At 41.4% G+C, this 16955-nt stretch overlaps 1 protein-coding gene and 1 long non-coding RNA gene across 4 annotated transcripts in view; one reads left to right on the top strand and one right to left on the bottom strand.

Moving 5' to 3' along the window:
• Nucleotides 1-601: 601 nt before the first annotated feature.
• PRKAB2 (protein kinase AMP-activated non-catalytic subunit beta 2) lies at nucleotides 602-16930 on the bottom strand. Of its 3 annotated transcripts, XM_045813593.2 has the most exons (9): nucleotides 16490-16638; nucleotides 16050-16227; nucleotides 12349-12515; nucleotides 11393-11486; nucleotides 11038-11158; nucleotides 8007-8140; nucleotides 7244-7312; nucleotides 6313-6349; nucleotides 602-5173 (listed from the first exon to the last, which is right to left on the bottom strand). In XM_045813593.2, the coding sequence occupies exons 2-9, from the start codon at nucleotides 16200-16202 to the stop codon at nucleotides 5154-5156; spliced, it is 795 nt and encodes a 264-aa protein (XP_045669549.1). In that variant the 5' UTR covers nucleotides 16203-16227; nucleotides 16490-16638; the 3' UTR covers nucleotides 602-5153. The 3 variants fall into 3 exon arrangements, with proteins under 3 accessions (XP_045669549.1, XP_045669548.1, XP_045669547.1); XM_045813592.2 differs by lacking the exons at nucleotides 6313-6349; nucleotides 16490-16638 and adding an exon at nucleotides 16791-16930; XM_045813591.2 differs by lacking the exon at nucleotides 6313-6349 and having other exon boundaries at nucleotides 16490-16637.
• The window catches only part of LOC148109225 (uncharacterized), a 58925-nt gene continuing 58792 nt past the window's right edge, over nucleotides 16823-16955 (top strand). Inside the window, exon 1 of the long non-coding RNA XR_015726398.1 lies at nucleotides 16823-16955. This is a non-coding gene — a long non-coding RNA (uncharacterized LOC148109225).

Genomic DNA, 16955 nt, shown 5'->3' on the forward strand with positions numbered 1-16955 from the left:
TATGAAATAGAGGGATGTAAGACAAAAATTATCCTGTTACCATCATGAACAAAGCCATCTGAGGAGAGTGATTTGGTGTCAGAATGAAGCACATACTCTGCTTTCATATATAATGAAGTATCTGTAAGTAGGGAGACTCTTCATCTGGGGACTCATACAGATATGCGTTAGAATCATCTGGGACTCTAATACGGGTGCCTGGATCCCATACCAGAGATTTCCATTTAATTAGGGATGGAGGTATTAGATGGGGCATCAATATTTTTTTAGAACCTGCATAGGTGATACGAATGTACAGATGGGTGAAAACCCTTAGTCTAGGGCCTAAGTAAATCCAGCACAGGATAATAGCTAAGTGTGCAGATTTTTAAAATGTGCCAAATTTCAAATCACTGAGTTCACATTCCTCTAGTTAATGCTGGCATAGCCTGGAAAAGAGGAAAAATGGCAGATGGTTGGATGACTTCACTTGTGTCCTGCACCATGACCTCTCCCTTTATTCAAATGTGTTTATGTGGTGATTTGCATTCTTTAGGTTGTGAGACTACCAAGGCAGACAGATCTTTACAATATAATCAGTGACCAATGAAGAACTCAAATATTATTGCTGTATAATACTTTTATTCAACAGTTTTATGGGAAAAACCTCACATTTCTGTATGTGTTACATCACATAATTTTCAGACATGTCAAAGTCCAGTGACAAATTACATTTGGGGAAAAGCTTGTATGCCAATCCTTTGTGGAATACTGAAAAGCAACCCTGTACCTCGGCACTAAAGGTTACAAAAAGCACCGTTTAAAGGAGGACTCACATATTTAATTCCCTTCCAAATTATAGTCTTATTCCCCCTTTATGACAGAGCTGCACTCATTCAAAGTGCTTCAGTGAAATAACAACCAGCATCCTTCAATTTACCAAAATTCAAACAAGTCTCACAAATAGGGCCCAGCGTGGAGATTAGGACTAATGGATATCGGTGAGCTTTGGCTGCTCCAAAACCACAACCTAAGTAAGGTAATTGTTCTGTGGATGGGAACAGAAAAGAGGATGATCAAATACAGAATATAATACTTATGGTAGGTGGCATTCCTCGATCATTTAACTTGACTACAAAATCCAGAGTGTTTGGCATTTCACAGCAATCTTACTGCAAACGCACTGTGCTACACGCAATTAATTCAACTCCAACTAATGTTGGAGCTAATAAAAAATTTAATTTTTAATGAAACTTAATCACTTCAAAGCAGAAGAGAGAAAAGCAAATCAAGACAAAGTCCACATTTGAATCCTAGAGGGATTCCATTGCTAAGAATTGGATTTCATAAGTAACAGACTCTTGAGACTTCTTTCTTCTTATAGTTAAAAAAATAGATTTGGCCTTTTGTTCCAGAAGTTTGGGTTCACTGCCGAAATGATAGCCCTTCAACCTTCCACTGTGGTGGGCGCTTAAGAAGAAACAAATGCCTAGGATCCAGAGTCTTCCTAACCCCTAGCCCTCCCAGGTGCTCTATCCCATGGGTAACTGGAGCTAGCAGTTCCTGGTAGAAGACAGCAAGGACTTGGCTTTAAGGATGAGTCAGAATAATGGGTGAACAAACTGTATATCTGCCTCTAAGCCTATGCCCCATATCACTAGAACGTGAGGACTTAGAAATCTCTGAGAATAGAATATTTTTCAAACACACACAACATAGACTATTGCATATCATTTTTAGTTGAGGTCAAAATTTTAAAAGCCCTATTTCCCCAATGAGAAGCAGGGGATTCTATCATTAGTATGTCTCCTTCATTTATACCCAGATTAATGTAAGCACAGTCTGGAGGTAACACTTCTTTCCAAACTTAACTTCATTTTAGCAGCATACACGGAGTACTGACACTTTGCAAAGGTTTTACCTCAGATCCATTAGGTCTACAAGAGACAAGAAATTGGAGGCCTGGGTTTGTATGATCCTCTCAGAATCTTCTCTTGGACTCTCCTTTTACAGGGTTTCTCTACCATATAAGCATTGTTTAAAAAAAAAAAAAAAAAAGGCCAACACACTTGAGGCCAGGTGTGCTCATAGGGGGTGTTACTGACAGTGACCAAATCCCATTCAACCCTAAGCTTAATGCAAGCTAATAACCATGACCAGACCACCAAGATGACTAACATTTGTTTTAGGTAATATTTGGCCTGAGACTCTGGTAAAGTCAGCTTGACAAATGAAGCTAAAGCAGAATATAAAAGAAAGGGCAGAGAAAAGTAACAAGAAAGGGATGTTTTATACAGTAGGACCAGTACGTTGTCTCATTTAATTAACAACAAAAAGGCTATTTTTAGTTCTCAGTTAATTAAGCCTTTAATTGCCTAGTATCCTCCTTAGCTCAGTCACTCTTCCTTTTCCCCACAACCCCCAAGCCATGATGCAGTTCTTGAAGGGTGAGCACTCCTAAAGAGTGATTTTCTAACTCTTCTAACTTTGACTCTGTGAAACTCCTATAAGCAAAACAACAACAACTAACAACAACAACAAAAAACAACCAAGCAAAAAGCCATGTTTTTTAAAACTAAAAAAGTGGGTTTTTTTTCCTGCCTTTATTCATTTTCAAAATCTGCCAAGCTCTCGTCTACAGAAAATAAACTATCCCTTTAACCAACAAAAAAGAATGAATGGGTTATACTCTGGGCTACCTTCCCCCTTCCCTCTCTACCGTCTAGAACAGTTTCTTGGGGACAGACTGTGTGACAGGCTTCTTAGGGCCACAGGCTGTATGAGCAGTGCAGAGAAGGAACAGTGAAGGAGGCATCCCCCAGTTCACCTTGCCTGCCCTCTTCCATACTAGCTGGTAGGCTCCCACTTCACATTTGGCGGGGAGATTACCTAAGAACTTAGGAAACTGACACTTTCTGCACATACCCAGATTAGGGATATTTGAAGGCCACCAAGCACCAAAACCTAGTGTCTTTGGAGTCAGAGCCAGTTCATGGAAGCCGCTGGCCTAAGAAATTGAAGGAATCTCTTTTCCTGCCCCATTCTACCGATACAACTGTGCAAAAATTTTAATACATGAACACATAGGCAATTATACTTCAGTACTATTGACAAGAAATAGTAGTGTGACAAAATCTTCCAAGTAACAACCAAGAATCTGAATCCTCCTATGTGGCCCACTTATTTAATGGGTACTGGAAAAAACAGTAGTATAACTGAAGACAATGTAAATCCTGAGAGTTGCTTATAATAGGATTTGGCCTGGATTTTTTAAAATGACACACCACTCAAAAAGTGGTTGGGACCATAAAAGGTTTCCCACAAAAGCCTTTTGCTGCAGAAGGGGGCCTTCACTGGCTAAAGCAGTACTTACTCTCTGCAAGTAACCACCAAAGCACTTAGCAATTTGCATTCCCAGCAAAACCACCCAATGCCCTACTGCCTCACTCGCAGGATCTAAGGTCTACGTACCCAAAGACAACTGTGTCATCAGCTTTGAACAGGAAAGACAGGAGGTAGCTAAGCTGACCTATGGGTACCCTTTCAGTGTCGCTGGGCACATCCTAACAGTCAAGGTGTCTCTCAAGCCTCAAGTTTGTCCTCCTTCAGTGCTGAATGTTTTGACTTGCATTTATCCTTAATGGAAGAGCCACAGATATTTAGAAAAAGATTTTTATCTCTGAACCCCAAGAGTGGATTGGATAGCTACTTTTCATTCCACAAATGAAAATCATTGAACCCACTTCTTCATCGAACACTTTCAAAAAAGAGAAAAACAAAACGGTTCTGTTTGTACTTGGTGCAGGGAAGTAATACTATTCATGGTTAGGAACCCCAGGGGTATTTTTCTTGCTTCTTGGCCTATTGAGTCTTTAAGTTGAAGAAACTTTTTAGGTGCACCAAATGAACCTGAATTTGTTTCTAGAACAGTGTTTAGTGTAGTGATGTGCACAGGGTTGGCCACATAGATGTAAGACTGTAGAGGGCTAAACTACTATTCTTGTTGAAGAAAATCTTGGGAACCATTCATTAAGAGCCTAAAATTTTCCTATTCAGTCTCTTAAGAACAATGAAAAGTCATTTTTTAATTAAAGAAAAATGGAGGCACACAAAAATCTCCCAGGGATGAAAGACATTAAGGTTTCCCCTGGTTTCACTCCCACCTTCAAAGCTGTCTGCTCTGTGAAAGAAAATATGGAAGCAGGGCAAGGCCAGGTGGGAAAACCTATGGGAATGTGCCAAGACAGCCTAAGCTGTGTCACTAAACTAAAACGAGAAAGTAGACCTTCTGCACTCTGCCTTTCTGATAATGCTGAGACATATTTTCTTTAGTAGAAGTTAAAACAAGTGGTAACAAAGTGGCCTGGGCCTGTGCTGGGCTGAAAAGGAGTCTTTCTGGCAGCCCCAGTCTGTGTGGTGGGTCAGGTCTCACATAGCCTTTGGAGTTTTGTGTCAGGTATAAGATCTAAAGGAGGTTATCAAAGCAAGAATGTGAAGAGAGTATAGAAAGGGTTCCTGTGGGGCATCTGGTTTCATAAAAAGCAAAGACTGTGCCACATACTCTACGAATACAGAGAACCCATGCAAAAAAAGCTGCCCCTGCAGGGAGGCAACTGTAAGTAGGGCAGAAGTCCGGCACAAGCCCATCCCTTGGAGAGCCAAGGTAGCAGTGGTAGAATCTCTACCCAACAAGGATCCTGAGAGTTGGCTCTTCATCCATTTTAGGAAAAAAGCTTCCTGTAATGGTTCTTCCTGCAGCTCCCCCAAACTGGTCTTGGTGAGTCCCCACAGCAGAGAGAACACATCTAGCTAGGAGGCTTCCACTAACCTTCCTCTCATATATGTGCATGTATGTGTGTGTGTGTATATATATATGTATGTATATGTGTGCATACACACACACACACATAATTTTTTTCCTTAAAATAAATTCCATGAACTCATAAAGCTCCCGTCTGCAATCAAATGCAAAAGCAGAGCATCCTACTCAAAGGCTCTGAAACACACATATTAGCCTCAAAGCAAATTAGCCTTCCAGTCTTAGTTAAGACTGGTCCAGTCCAGAAAGGCAAGAGAGATGCTTCTCTTAAATCCTGGGAGGCAGGAAGTGATCCCTTCAGATGGGCTTGTACAGCAGAGTAGTGACATACTTCTTCTTGTAACGATGGGTTGCGCTAAGGACCATCACACTGTCCTGCAAGGGAAAGACACATGCAGCTAATTTGTTAGTTCAGACTACAGGTGGCTCTTCCAGCCTTCAGTCCTTCACAGTTGCCCACTTTTAACAGAGATAGTTGATATTATATAAGCAGGCTGGTTCAATTCAACTTCAATTCCAATCCTGATTCCTACTGTTACTCTATTTGTGGTCTTGAGTAATATACTTGATGCCTCTAAGCCTTTTTTCTCATCATGACAAAGGATAACACCTACCATGAAGGGGGCTCTGATGATTCTATGAGAATATCTGGCAGAGTACCTGACACAAAATAGGTGCTGAAGAAATATTAGTTTCCTATCTTCTTACTCATTTCCCTACCTCAAATTTGAATCTTCGGCTTAAAACTATCATGAAAAAAAAAATCCTGACATTCATTTTTAGAAGGAAGTCTAAAATGCAGTGAGAAGAAAGGGGAGTGATTTTTTTTTTTCTTTCCCATTTTCAAACCCCAAAGCAGGTCTAATTTCCATTTAATGCCAGGGATGAACTTAAAAAGTTCGTTCTAATCAAGAGAAGATTCAGAAATCCCTCTCTATCCTTGAACAAAGTATACCCCAAAATCTTCCTTGGAAAGACACTCAATCCAATGGATCAACTCCAAACAGCCTAAACAATCTGACAGAACCAGGAGTGGGTCAAGGCCAAGCTGAATCACAGTAATCAAAACCCTGATCTGGGTCAGAACCAATATGACAAGTCAGAGGTACTCTTTCCCTGGCTGTGTTACAGCTCAAGGGTATGCCATGGGAGGAGACGGTAGGCCCATGAGCGTCAGTTGACAGTCAAGGAGCAGTTACAGGAGGCAAAATTCAGTTTGATCCAAAGAACTCAAGCAAATCCAACTGAGAAACCAATGCATCTTCCCATTTTCCCATATGCTGTGTTATCTACAATGAATGTTTCTCAGATTAACATTCTGTGACCAGAGTATGCTGATCACAGCCTAAATACGACAAAAGCCAGGAAGGTAAAAAATTCGGCTCCAGGAAGGGTTTGGTAGAAATGAGAAGCAGCTGAGAGAAAAACCTACTTGGAAAGACCTGGCACAGTGATCTCTAAGAAAGAACATGGAATGAGGACGGGAGGACCCCAGTCCTCTCTCTGGTACTTACTGGCATTATGACCTTCTCTGAGCTTTAGTTTCTTTATCTATAAGACAGGGGTTAAAAATAATACTTACCTCACAAGGTTATTATAAAAATTAAATTCAATAATATATATTTGAAAAGTACTACATAATCTATTAAAGATAACTGTATCAGTGATTTCCCTAATCTGGCTGCACATCTAAGAAATATAAGCAGCTTAAAAGACAGTTACTGGGGGTCCATCCTAGATGCACTTATTCAGAATCTCTGGGGATGTAGGCTTTGAAACTGTATTTTTACAAATTTCCCCAGGTGATTCTGATGAGGATACAGCTCTGTATAGTAACTACAGAGCTATATAAAACTTCATTCCAATAGCCAAACCACAAAGACATGCATGACAAGACTGAAAGGGTTATCTTCAACCCAGACTCTAAAGCAGCAGAGAAACTAAGGACTCTAGAATTGGAGGGGACAGAGCAAATCTGGTCACCTCTCTCCTTTACCTAGTGTAGTGGAGTGATGCAACCAGTGGGTGTATGACTGAAGCACTCAAAAGCAGCACATATCCACCTTTAAAAAGCAAAAGCCTTAATCACATTCAAGCATTCTCTGAACTGGAAGATAAACTTGCTTTGCCTGCAAATGAAATCCTAGTGCTGTGAACTCCAATTTAATGAAGGAGGTGGTACAAAGGTTATAGCTACCCAAAAAGAAACCAGGAAGCAAAAAAGTTCATTCAATCACAGCGCAATTTAGCTAGCCAGAACACAGAGGTACTAAGATTAAAAACGAACAAAAAATCCACCTACTAGTTAAAAAAAAGGTTTTTCTCCTATTATTTGACCATTATGGCCAGCTTTAGCGTCAGTGAAGTGGCAGGCCAAGTAACCACTGGAGAACATGTGTCACCCCTGCCCTCCCATTTTAGGGAAGAGCCAGGCCCACCACTTACCTTAATGGATAATGCATAGAGATGGTTCAGCATAACATGATTGGGCTCAGGAAGCAAAGCTGGATCACACTAAGAAAGAAAACAAAAATCACTAAATGGGGTTAAGTGCACAGTTTTGAACCAAACAGTTGACTCTTCCTCAGAGTTCTTTGGATCTGTTGAGAAACGCTAAACTAGAATGTGTATTTCTTTTAAATAATACACTCACCCTAGTATATATCAATCTTTATGTTCTCATTACAGAAACTTAGGAAAATTCTGAGTCCGGGACAGAAACTCTAAGCCTTAGCATCTATTTTTCTCCCTTAATAGAGCTAAAACAAAAATCTTGCCCAAAACACATACAGAAGATTTGTGTTAAGAGGCAAAAATAATCTTAGTGGGAATCAAGTGAATTGACTAGAGATGTAAATTATATGGAAAAAAACACACAAAAACCCAAACCTTTTATACTCCTTTTTATATCCCCAAATGATAAGTATGCCTTATCTTGTGTTGGACTAGAAGTCCCAGAAATTGGTTCTAGCAATCCATGGCTCTGGGTCTAATTTATGAGGACCAGAAGATAACTATGAATTTTGGTATCAGTACCTGGAAAAGTAACAACTCAGCCCTGGAAAAAGGAATCTGTAATGCTATTGATATGTGTATGATATATATTCTCAACACAGCTTTGTAAAAATCCCAACTTCTAGGATTATCAACTAGCTCAAATGGTCCTAGTAACCCCCAGATGCCCCAGTAATTCTCTCAGGATACTCACAGAAATATTAGTGTCCTTGTTAAGAATAACTTGAAGAAGGTGAGGAGGTAGGATGGGTGGGGATTTGAATCTCTCCTCAGATCGAAACACATACATTTCTTGACCATAAGGCCCTGGGGGAGAGCTGGAGAGGTCTGGAAGAGATTTATCCAAATATAAGGGAAAGTTGGAGAGCTAGTAAAAATACATGAAAAAACTGTCAATACATGGCAGCTAATATTAAATATGGGAAAAGCCATAGATCATAAACTTGTAACCTGCTGGTTCTACAACTGTAAGGCAAAGAAAGAGTCTGAATCATCCTGAACACGAACCCTGAAATTCCTCAACATGGCAACATGATATGGAGGACAGAGGAGGGGAAGAGGAGTGAAAGACATAGGTTCAGAGAAGAGCCATTCTATTTATCAGCTGTATGACCTAGAACAAATCCTACTACGGTCAGTTTCTTCATTCATGAACTGAAAGATAATAATCTCTACCCTATTTCACAATGTTTTTATAGGAATCAAAGGAGGTAACAGATGTAACAATGCCTTGTAAACTGTCAAATGATGTGAAAAAATTAGATTTTTTTCTTTTTTCCATGCAAGCAACAGATAACAAGGTTATAAACTCTCAGACTGCTGATACTACAATAATTGCAACAATGAGGACAAGATTACTAATGATGTAGTAGCTGTTAGGGAAATGTATATCAAATGCCACTTCACACTCATTAAGATGGCTATAATAAAAAACATATAATAATAATTGTAGGTCAGGATGTGGAAAAATTGGAACCTTTGTACGATCCCCATTGCTGGTGGGAATGTAAAATGGTGCAGCAGCTCTGGAGAACAGTTGGGCATTTCCTCCAAAAGTTAAACTTTATTTATTTATTTATTTATTTATTTATTATTTTTTAAAGATTTTATTTTATTTATTTCACAGAGGTAGAGACAGCCAGCGAGAGAGGGAACACAGCAGGGGGAGTGGGAGAGGAAGAAGCAGGCTCATAGCAGAGGAGCCTGATGTGGGGCTCGATCCCATAACGCCGGGATCACGCCCTGAGCCGAAGGCAGACGCTTAACCGCTGTGCCACCCAGGCGGCCCGCAAAAGTTAAACTTTAAGTTGGCATATGACCCAGCAATTATACTCTTGGGAAATGAAAATGTATGTCCACATAAAGACTTGAGCACAAATGTTCAGAACAGCATTGTCTGTAACAGACAAAAAGTGGAAACGATCCCAATGTCCACCGGCTAATGAATCCGTGCAATGGAATTTTATTCAGGAGTGCAGTACTAAGACATATCACAGCACGGACGAACCCTGAAAACATGCTAAGTGAAAGCAGCCAAACACCAAAGACCACATATTGCGGAAAGGTCCAAAACAGGCAAATCCGTAGAGACACAAAGTAGATCAGGAAATTGGGTGAAAGAGGGAAAAGAGAGATATCAAAAGTATGCTAGTTTCCTTTCTATATAATTATGATTCCATGTCTACTGTTCATCAGTTGCTTCTCCAGAATCATATAATGTAAAAATGTAGAGTTTCAAGTGGCCTCATCACTTAATTAATATAATTAAACCCTTATTAATCACTGCCCCACCAGGCAAGAAGAAGGTTCAGCTTTATTTACTGAGCTTATATAATGAAAACTATTTTTATGATTTTCATAAACAGGCAATTATAATACTATTGATTGGTCTTTTAGAAGCTGCATAAGCCACCTCTGTGCTCTGAGATTCTAATATGCTCCACTTAAGGTTGTGTCTCCTCAGATGAGAATGACTGAGAAGCTAAGCCTCTGATTTTAGTAATATGGAACTGAGAACCAGACAGGTCGAAGGACCTGTCCATGACTTCAAAGCTCGTGAGTAGCAAGGGCAGGCTTTGAACTCACGAGGGAAAAGTGTGCTCACTAGGAAAAGGGTGCACAATTCTTTAGACAGTTACAGCCTTAATGTAATGTACTAAAATGGTAACCGTGAGCGTGGTTAGCAAATCACTCTTCTGATGCTGTAGCAAATGGGAAGAAAGCCATGGAAAAAGTAATATTGGGAGAAACAAAAGGACACAGGTCTTTTCCTCTAACAAGGAATTTTTTTTTTAAACCAAAAACTGATACAACTTCAGTTAACATACACACAAAAGAGCTGTGGGGTTTTTGTAACCCTTTCTCCCCAAAGACAGCCATAGTTGGAGGGCCATACAAAAATGCAGACCTGCCAGCCAAGCTATCAAATTGGCAGAATTAAGCTAATGCAGACGCAGCTAAACAAGGCAAACCAGACGGAACTAGTCTCGCTGGATGATACTGCCAAAAGGTCAATGAAACCTTGAAATATTACTAGAAATAGCTTTTTAAACTACAGGCTATAGCCCATTAGTGGCTCATGAAAGAAAGGATAAAATAGAAAACAGAGTGTATCATATATAACAAAGACACACATTCTGCTGAGATTTGTGTTACAGGAATGCGTGTGTGTGTGTGTGTGTGTGTGAGAGAGTGAGAGTGGGGAGGGGGAGAGAGATGGGGGGAGAGAGAATGGGTTACAGTGTAAAACAAATGTCTTGCTGTAGATCTTGGTTAAAAAATTTTGAAATCAAATATACTAAACTAAGATTTTTTTTCTCTCAGACAAGATCTAAATGTTTAGAAGATAAACATATACATATGGGGCGCCTGGGTGGCGCAATCGTTAAGCGTCTGCCTTCGGCTCAGGGTGTGATCCCGGTGCTCTGGGATCGAGCCCCACGTCAGGTCCTCCACTGGGAGCCTGATTCTTCCTCTCCCACTGCCCCTGCCTGTGTTCCCTCTCTCGCTGGCTGTCTCTCTGTCAAATACATAAATAAAATCTTAAAAAAAAAAAGATAAACATATATATAGACAAAAAATATATATATTAATAAATTATAATTTGTATATATATGTAAAACACATATATGATTCAGAAGATTCCTGAGGAAAAAATGAAAAACAAAAACCACTCTTGGGAAGAATAAGCAAAACACATCAAGAAAGAGCAAATGCTACGTTACCTCTACAAGATGTCTCCGAGCTTTCCATTGAATCTAGCTTTAAAGCATCAAACACCTCAAAGTCCGATTTCTTGACATGGATCAAATTGTTAATCGTGCCAAGCTGACTGGTAACCACAGGCTGAAACAATGAATGGAAAATACTCATATACCCTGTTTTAAATTCATCTCTTCCATCTAACTCTCCTATTTTAAAAAAATGATCATACTTGGCACCTCCATCTTTAATCAAGAGAGAAATCCTCCAGTGTAGGAGCTCATCAATCCTGACAGCAATGATGTTTGACACCAAGGGGAATAATAGCCAAAAGGACACAGTTAAGTTAATGGTTGCCCTTGGAGATCAAGGCCTTACCTCTGACGGATCATGAACCCACTGTCCATCCACAAAGAACTTGTACTGGTGCTCTCCCTCAGGGAGGTCTAAGATGGCAACAAAGTCATTATGGCTACAGAAGAAAACAGAAGGTTAAACAGGCCAAGTTCCTGTTACAAGAGAGAATGTAAATGTAAAAGCCATGAGACATTCACAACATCATACCAGTGATCTCCCACATTCCTAAGCGATTCTCCCCCCTGGAATAAAAAAATTTATAGACCCATTATCCTTTTCTGTATCACCTTGAGCACATATTTGCCAGCCCCTCCCAAGAACTTTAGTTCTTAATATCTGGAAAAGAATAACAGATGTTAATCCCCCAAAATGGTTCACCTTAGTACAACTAATTTGCTTCAGCAGGAACAGATCCTTCACAAGTGTAAAGAAGACAGCAAGTAGCTTCACAATACAGAAGTGCCTCAAGGTACCCTTCCCATAGTTTGTGTGAGTGCCTCAAGGTACCCTTCCCATAGTTTGGTGAGCATTTTCTGAAAAATGACTTACTTATAAAGGGCCATTCTGATTACCAATTAGTTCATTATTGCTCTGCAAGCAACAACTCACATTACTACCTAGAATATCAGTTGTGTTTTGTTTTAGTGCAGAAGTCAGAACAAGTGGACTCAGCCAGTTACAGATGACTTCCCACAGGGATAGACAGGACTTGTGTTAACACAGTCCTAAAGAATGTACCCACAAAGCTGTACGATAAGTTCCTCTGAGGCAATGATATTCTAACTGGTTAAACATTTCTGACTCCCTGTGAGATTTAAAAAAAAATGCCACAGCAGTAGTCATTGGCCACAGAAAATGTTCTAGAGAGAGTCCCTAGCGGGTAGAAAGAAGCAGTCCAGCCAGGTCTCTCTCCTGAGAAGGGAAATCAGGTCTCTACTCCTGGACCCTGTAGACTCAACCAAGACACTCGTCTTCACCTCTTAATCAGTGGAATCTTGGTGCTCCAATTGTTGAAGGACCCAGAGATGAAGACCTCCTTGCCTCCTTCAGACCAGCGGATAACAGTGGGCCGGGCCTGCTGTGTGGGCTTTACGGAGTCCTCCAAATCCTGCTGCCATGATACAAACTCTTTGTCCCCAGGGAGCTGTAAGAAGGATTAGGTCATCCCTAAATTGTGACCCAGGAATTCTTAAAAGGTCACTCTCCTCCCTAGGGCAGAGAGGGGTGCTACATTTCTGGTTAAGGATCAATGAGCCTTGAAATTAGCAACTGCATCAGATTTTGAACAAACTATGGAAAAATAACCCATCTAGGACTAAAATGGTCAAATGGCTTACGCTCAAGGGTTGCCCAAATCACAGCCTAACTTTAGAGTTTGCATATATCACTCACCCTTTCAGAGCCTTAGGATCTCCTTTCAAAAAAAGAGGTGGGGGAAGCTTACTACTCCCTGTTACCAGATTAACCCACAGGCAGGCAATTATGATATGTTTCTGAGTCCCTCTTAAAAGAAAAAATATGAAAAAAGTATGCTTCCATAAAAAGCAATAAAGTTAGCCATGTATTTTTCACATGTAAATATGAACAGCTCTGAATTATCAGTTGTAATACAAGTTAGAGATACTGAAATTCATAAATAATTCATAAACTTCATTCTGGCTAATCGGTTACAAAAGGACATTAAAAGTACAGAAAAATTGTATCATTGGTTTCTTAATTTTTGGAAACTGGTTATGAAATCTTACTTGCTCACTTCTGCCAGGTATATACTAATTATTTCAGGAGTGGGGATAAAAATTCTGGAGCCTCAAGGAGCATCAGATCAAAAACACAGCTTCCTTTTACAAAAGCAGTTCCAATATCAAATGAGGTCTGTAGGATTCTAAAAAAAAAAAGGACTTCTTACTTAGTTTCTTTTCATTACCATCCTTTAGAACAAGAGTTGGCAGACTATGGCCAGGGAGCCAGATGCTTTTATAGATAAACTTTTATTGGAAAATAGCCACACTCACTCATTTACATATTATCTACAGCTGCTTTCATGCTAAGCAAAACTGAATAGTTGTGACAGAGATTGTATGGTCCACAAGGTCTAAAATATTTACTGTCTGGTCCCTTACAGAAAAAGTTTGCTGATCCCCAATTCGAAATGGTTTAAATGACTTCGGTAAATAGGTAAATAGGACTGTACTGCATCAAGTAAAAACATCACCAAATAAAATAATGTGGGTTAAAAAAAAGGATTAACTTATTCATTTGGGCTTTACTCTGAAAATGGCTAAGGTAGTCTACCTTCTATACGGTCTCCCAATATTCCTCAAAACTATACTATGAGACACCTGTAGCAGCATAAACTCAAGTAAACAGAGAAACAGAATTGAAGGGACTTTCACATTCCATAAGGAAGTGTCTTAAGTGAAAACCTTTATCTCCATCTTCTTATAGCAATGCACTCTTGCCTGACTGGCTGCATCAGAATTACAGAAATTTTTACATACGCCTAAGAATAACTCAGATTCTGATTCAGATATAGGGCCTAGGAATCTGTTTTTAAAAAGCTTTACAGAGAATAATAATACTGTGATTGTTAAAATAAAGGAAAAAACTCATCTTTACAGATAGATCCTAAAATATTTACAGATAAAATGTTTGATAAGATGTCTGGAATTTGTTTCAAAATAACTGGTGGGGGGAGAGTGGATTGGGGTATAGATGATATAAATTTGTTCACAATTTGATCATTGTTTAAACTGGGTGATGGGTATACAGGAGTTCATTGCACTGTTCTCCCTACTTTGAAACATGGAAAATGTTTCCAAATTTCCATATAGTGTTTAAACAAATCTCAAATGATTCTAATGTGCAAATAGGATTGAGAACCATTGAACTAGTCCACTGAAGAGGACTGGCATTTGAAGCAATGTAGGCCCCACTGCCACTGTTTCTACGAGTTACTTTCATGATTTAGTATTTGCAGTTTAGAATTTGAAAGCTGCAAACTATTAATATGCCTAGCTTTGGAAGAAAGCCCTTCCACATATGACATGACATTTCTGTGGCAGGCCTGAGTGCAGCTGACTAGCTGAAAGACCATTTACTCCAAGTTAAATCGTCAGCAAAATCACCAGAAAAAGAGACAAAACAATGAGAACTACAGTTTGAAAACGTTTAAGTAAAACATTGAAGGAAGAAGTAAAGAGACTAGATGGAAAACTATAAAATTTGAGATGTAGAAGAGACCTTAGGAATTATCTGAAATAATTTTCTTATTCACAAATGGCAAGACTGAGGTTAGGGAAAGAATGAACCAAAATAGGCTCCATTTCAGATGGAGCAACCTGGCTTTTATTCAGCACACTGATTATTGCAGTCACAGTTTGACAATACACCGTACTTAAATCCTGAGTCATCGATGTAGGAAAAGGGTAAAATTACACGGTGGATCACCTTGAGAAAGCTTTGAAAAAGTAAATTCAAATGACTGGGTAGATGGCCCAAATGTTGAGGAAGAAGTTCTGAAGTGGGAGAAGGAAGAAGAAACCCCAAGAAGTGGTTCTTCTTATCACCTTCACTTCTTTTTCTGTAGTTATGTTCTCAATTGGGATTCAAGAAAATAAACTGTAGAATCCAAATTTCATGTGCTACCTATGGGGCAATTCATTCTTTACTCTCTCAAACCTCAATTTGGTGAAAGGTTTGAAGTGATAAGAAACATCAAATACACCCGAATCTCCTCAAACCCTCCATTTTTCTACTTTATCCCACTCATACAGCGTGGAGGGATTATTGTATTTCATGCCGACAGCTCTAAATGTGACTAGAAACATTCCGATGGTAATCACATTGCTGTTTGTTCCATCTAACTCTTCTATGGATGAACACAAGTTGCCACTTCTCTGAAGGTCCTTGGATTTGAGACAAGGTCTTCCGGGCAGCTGTGGGTTGTTCTTTTTCAGCGATGGTAACATCATGAACTACTATTGGGAAGTGGAGAAATCCTGCAATCATTTGCTCTCCCACTTGAGGATGTAGCTGGGCATGAAAAAAGCACCCCAGCCACCACGATATAAAGTATAAGATGAAAACTGAGCAGCAAACCAAAGGAGGTCCTTTACTGTCCCCCAAGACTGGAAAAAGTATCAAAGAAGCAAGTGGTTGCTGCTCACAATCATGCCAAAGAGGGAGAGGATCAGAAGCGCTGAGTTCTTAGTAGCGCAAAAATGACACTGATACATAGAAATTGTCAGGAAAAATAAATTCATTTACCCACCTCAGGGTAAATCTGAGAAAGTGCCGCGGATGATCAGCAACTCGGGGAACCTACCGTCTTAAGTTTTCTACCAGGGTTTACAACCTATAAACTCATCAGTACTCTAAAAGAGGGCACCTGCCTGTTAGGAAAACCAGGGATGGGGTGGGGGTGGGGGTCTACAGTCCCTATCGTAAAAATATGGACAACAGATTAATCGAAAAACAAAATTCCGCCTCTATCCTATTTTGAGGCAGCACCGCAGGAGTAATCACCCTCCAACATCTCCGTCCCCCCCCTCCCAAAATCCCTTTAATTCAGAAAACCGTATCCTAGGTCAGTGTGATAAGAAAGAACCAGGAAAGGGAGGAGGAGCCCTGACTCCCAGCCTGCTGCAGCTGCGCCCAATGGGGGCGTGGGGACGCTCACCTTGGAGTCCGGCAGGCTGAAGACGCTAGGGTCGTCGGTACTCCCGACCATGATCTTATGCTCCTTGCCTGGCGCATGGCCGCCGGCGCCCTCGGCGCGTGAAGCCTTGGCGCCGTGGCGCTCGCCAGCCACCCGGTCGCTGGTGTTTCCCATGGCTGCAGCTCGAGTCGGGGGCCACCTGCCGTGGGAAACAACACGGGTCTAGGAACACCCCGGCGGCCGCGTCAGGGGCGCTCTCGGCTCCGCCCCTGCGCCTGGGGACCCGGGCAAGGGAATCCCCGCTCCAGGGAAGCCGTGCCCGGGGTCCCCTCCTTCGCTGGCCTCCAGGAGCGCCCGGAACCCCCCAAAACCCTCTTGATGCCCCCTGCTCAGGAAACCCACTTTAGGGAACACCCCGCATCCCCGCGCTCACTGCCCGGGGACGCCCCCACCCCAATCACCTCCCGCGATGCTCTCCCTCCTCCCCTAGCCACTAGTGCGATGGCTGTTCTGCGGACAAGGCCACCAATAAAGTTATTGAAATTGAAGCCGCGCCCCGGGCTAGCTATCCGGGTTTCCTCCTAAAATGGCTACAAGGCCAGTGGCGCGAGACCCGCCCCGCGCGCGTTCCCTACGGCCGCGCGGTGACGGCTCCCGGAGCTCGCCGGCCCCTCTAGCCGCCGCCGCCTCTATGGTAGGCAGCCTCCGGCGCCAGGCGGGGGCGCCAGCTCTGCAGTTAGCCTCGGGCGGGGCGGGAAATACCTGCCGCGGCCCTGGACCAGGAATCTTTGGTGTGGTCAGCTCCAGGGCCTGCCTTCCGGAGGAGGCGGTCTCCAGATGATAATTAGGGCCACGTCCCTGGGCACAGGTGCTCCGTACCCGGAGAAGCGGCGCTACTTTCTTCCCGGCCTCCTCACCGGGCTTCAG

This window comes from Ursus americanus, chromosome 12 (assembly GCF_024610735.1).
Source record: "Ursus americanus isolate L20-20 chromosome 12, mUrsAme1.1.p, whole genome shotgun sequence".
In the NCBI taxonomy this organism is placed as follows: domain Eukaryota; kingdom Metazoa; phylum Chordata; class Mammalia; order Carnivora; family Ursidae; genus Ursus; species Ursus americanus.

What these genes read in the sequence shown, in the direction of transcription:
- PRKAB2 (XM_045813592.2), bottom strand. Translation starts at nt 16,202, where the DNA reads ATGGGAAACACCAGCGACCGGGTGGCTGGCGAGCGCCACGGCGCCAAG. An exon ending in AAGATTCCACTGATTAAGAG is followed by an intron (nt 11,487 to 12,348) that starts GTGAAGACGAGT and finishes TTTCTTCTGTAG; the next exon opens with CCATAATGACTTTGTTGCCA. An exon ending in ACAAGGACACTAATATTTCT is followed by an intron (nt 7,313 to 8,006) that starts GTGAGTATCCTG and finishes TTTCTTTCTTAG; the next exon opens with TGTGATCCAGCTTTGCTTCC.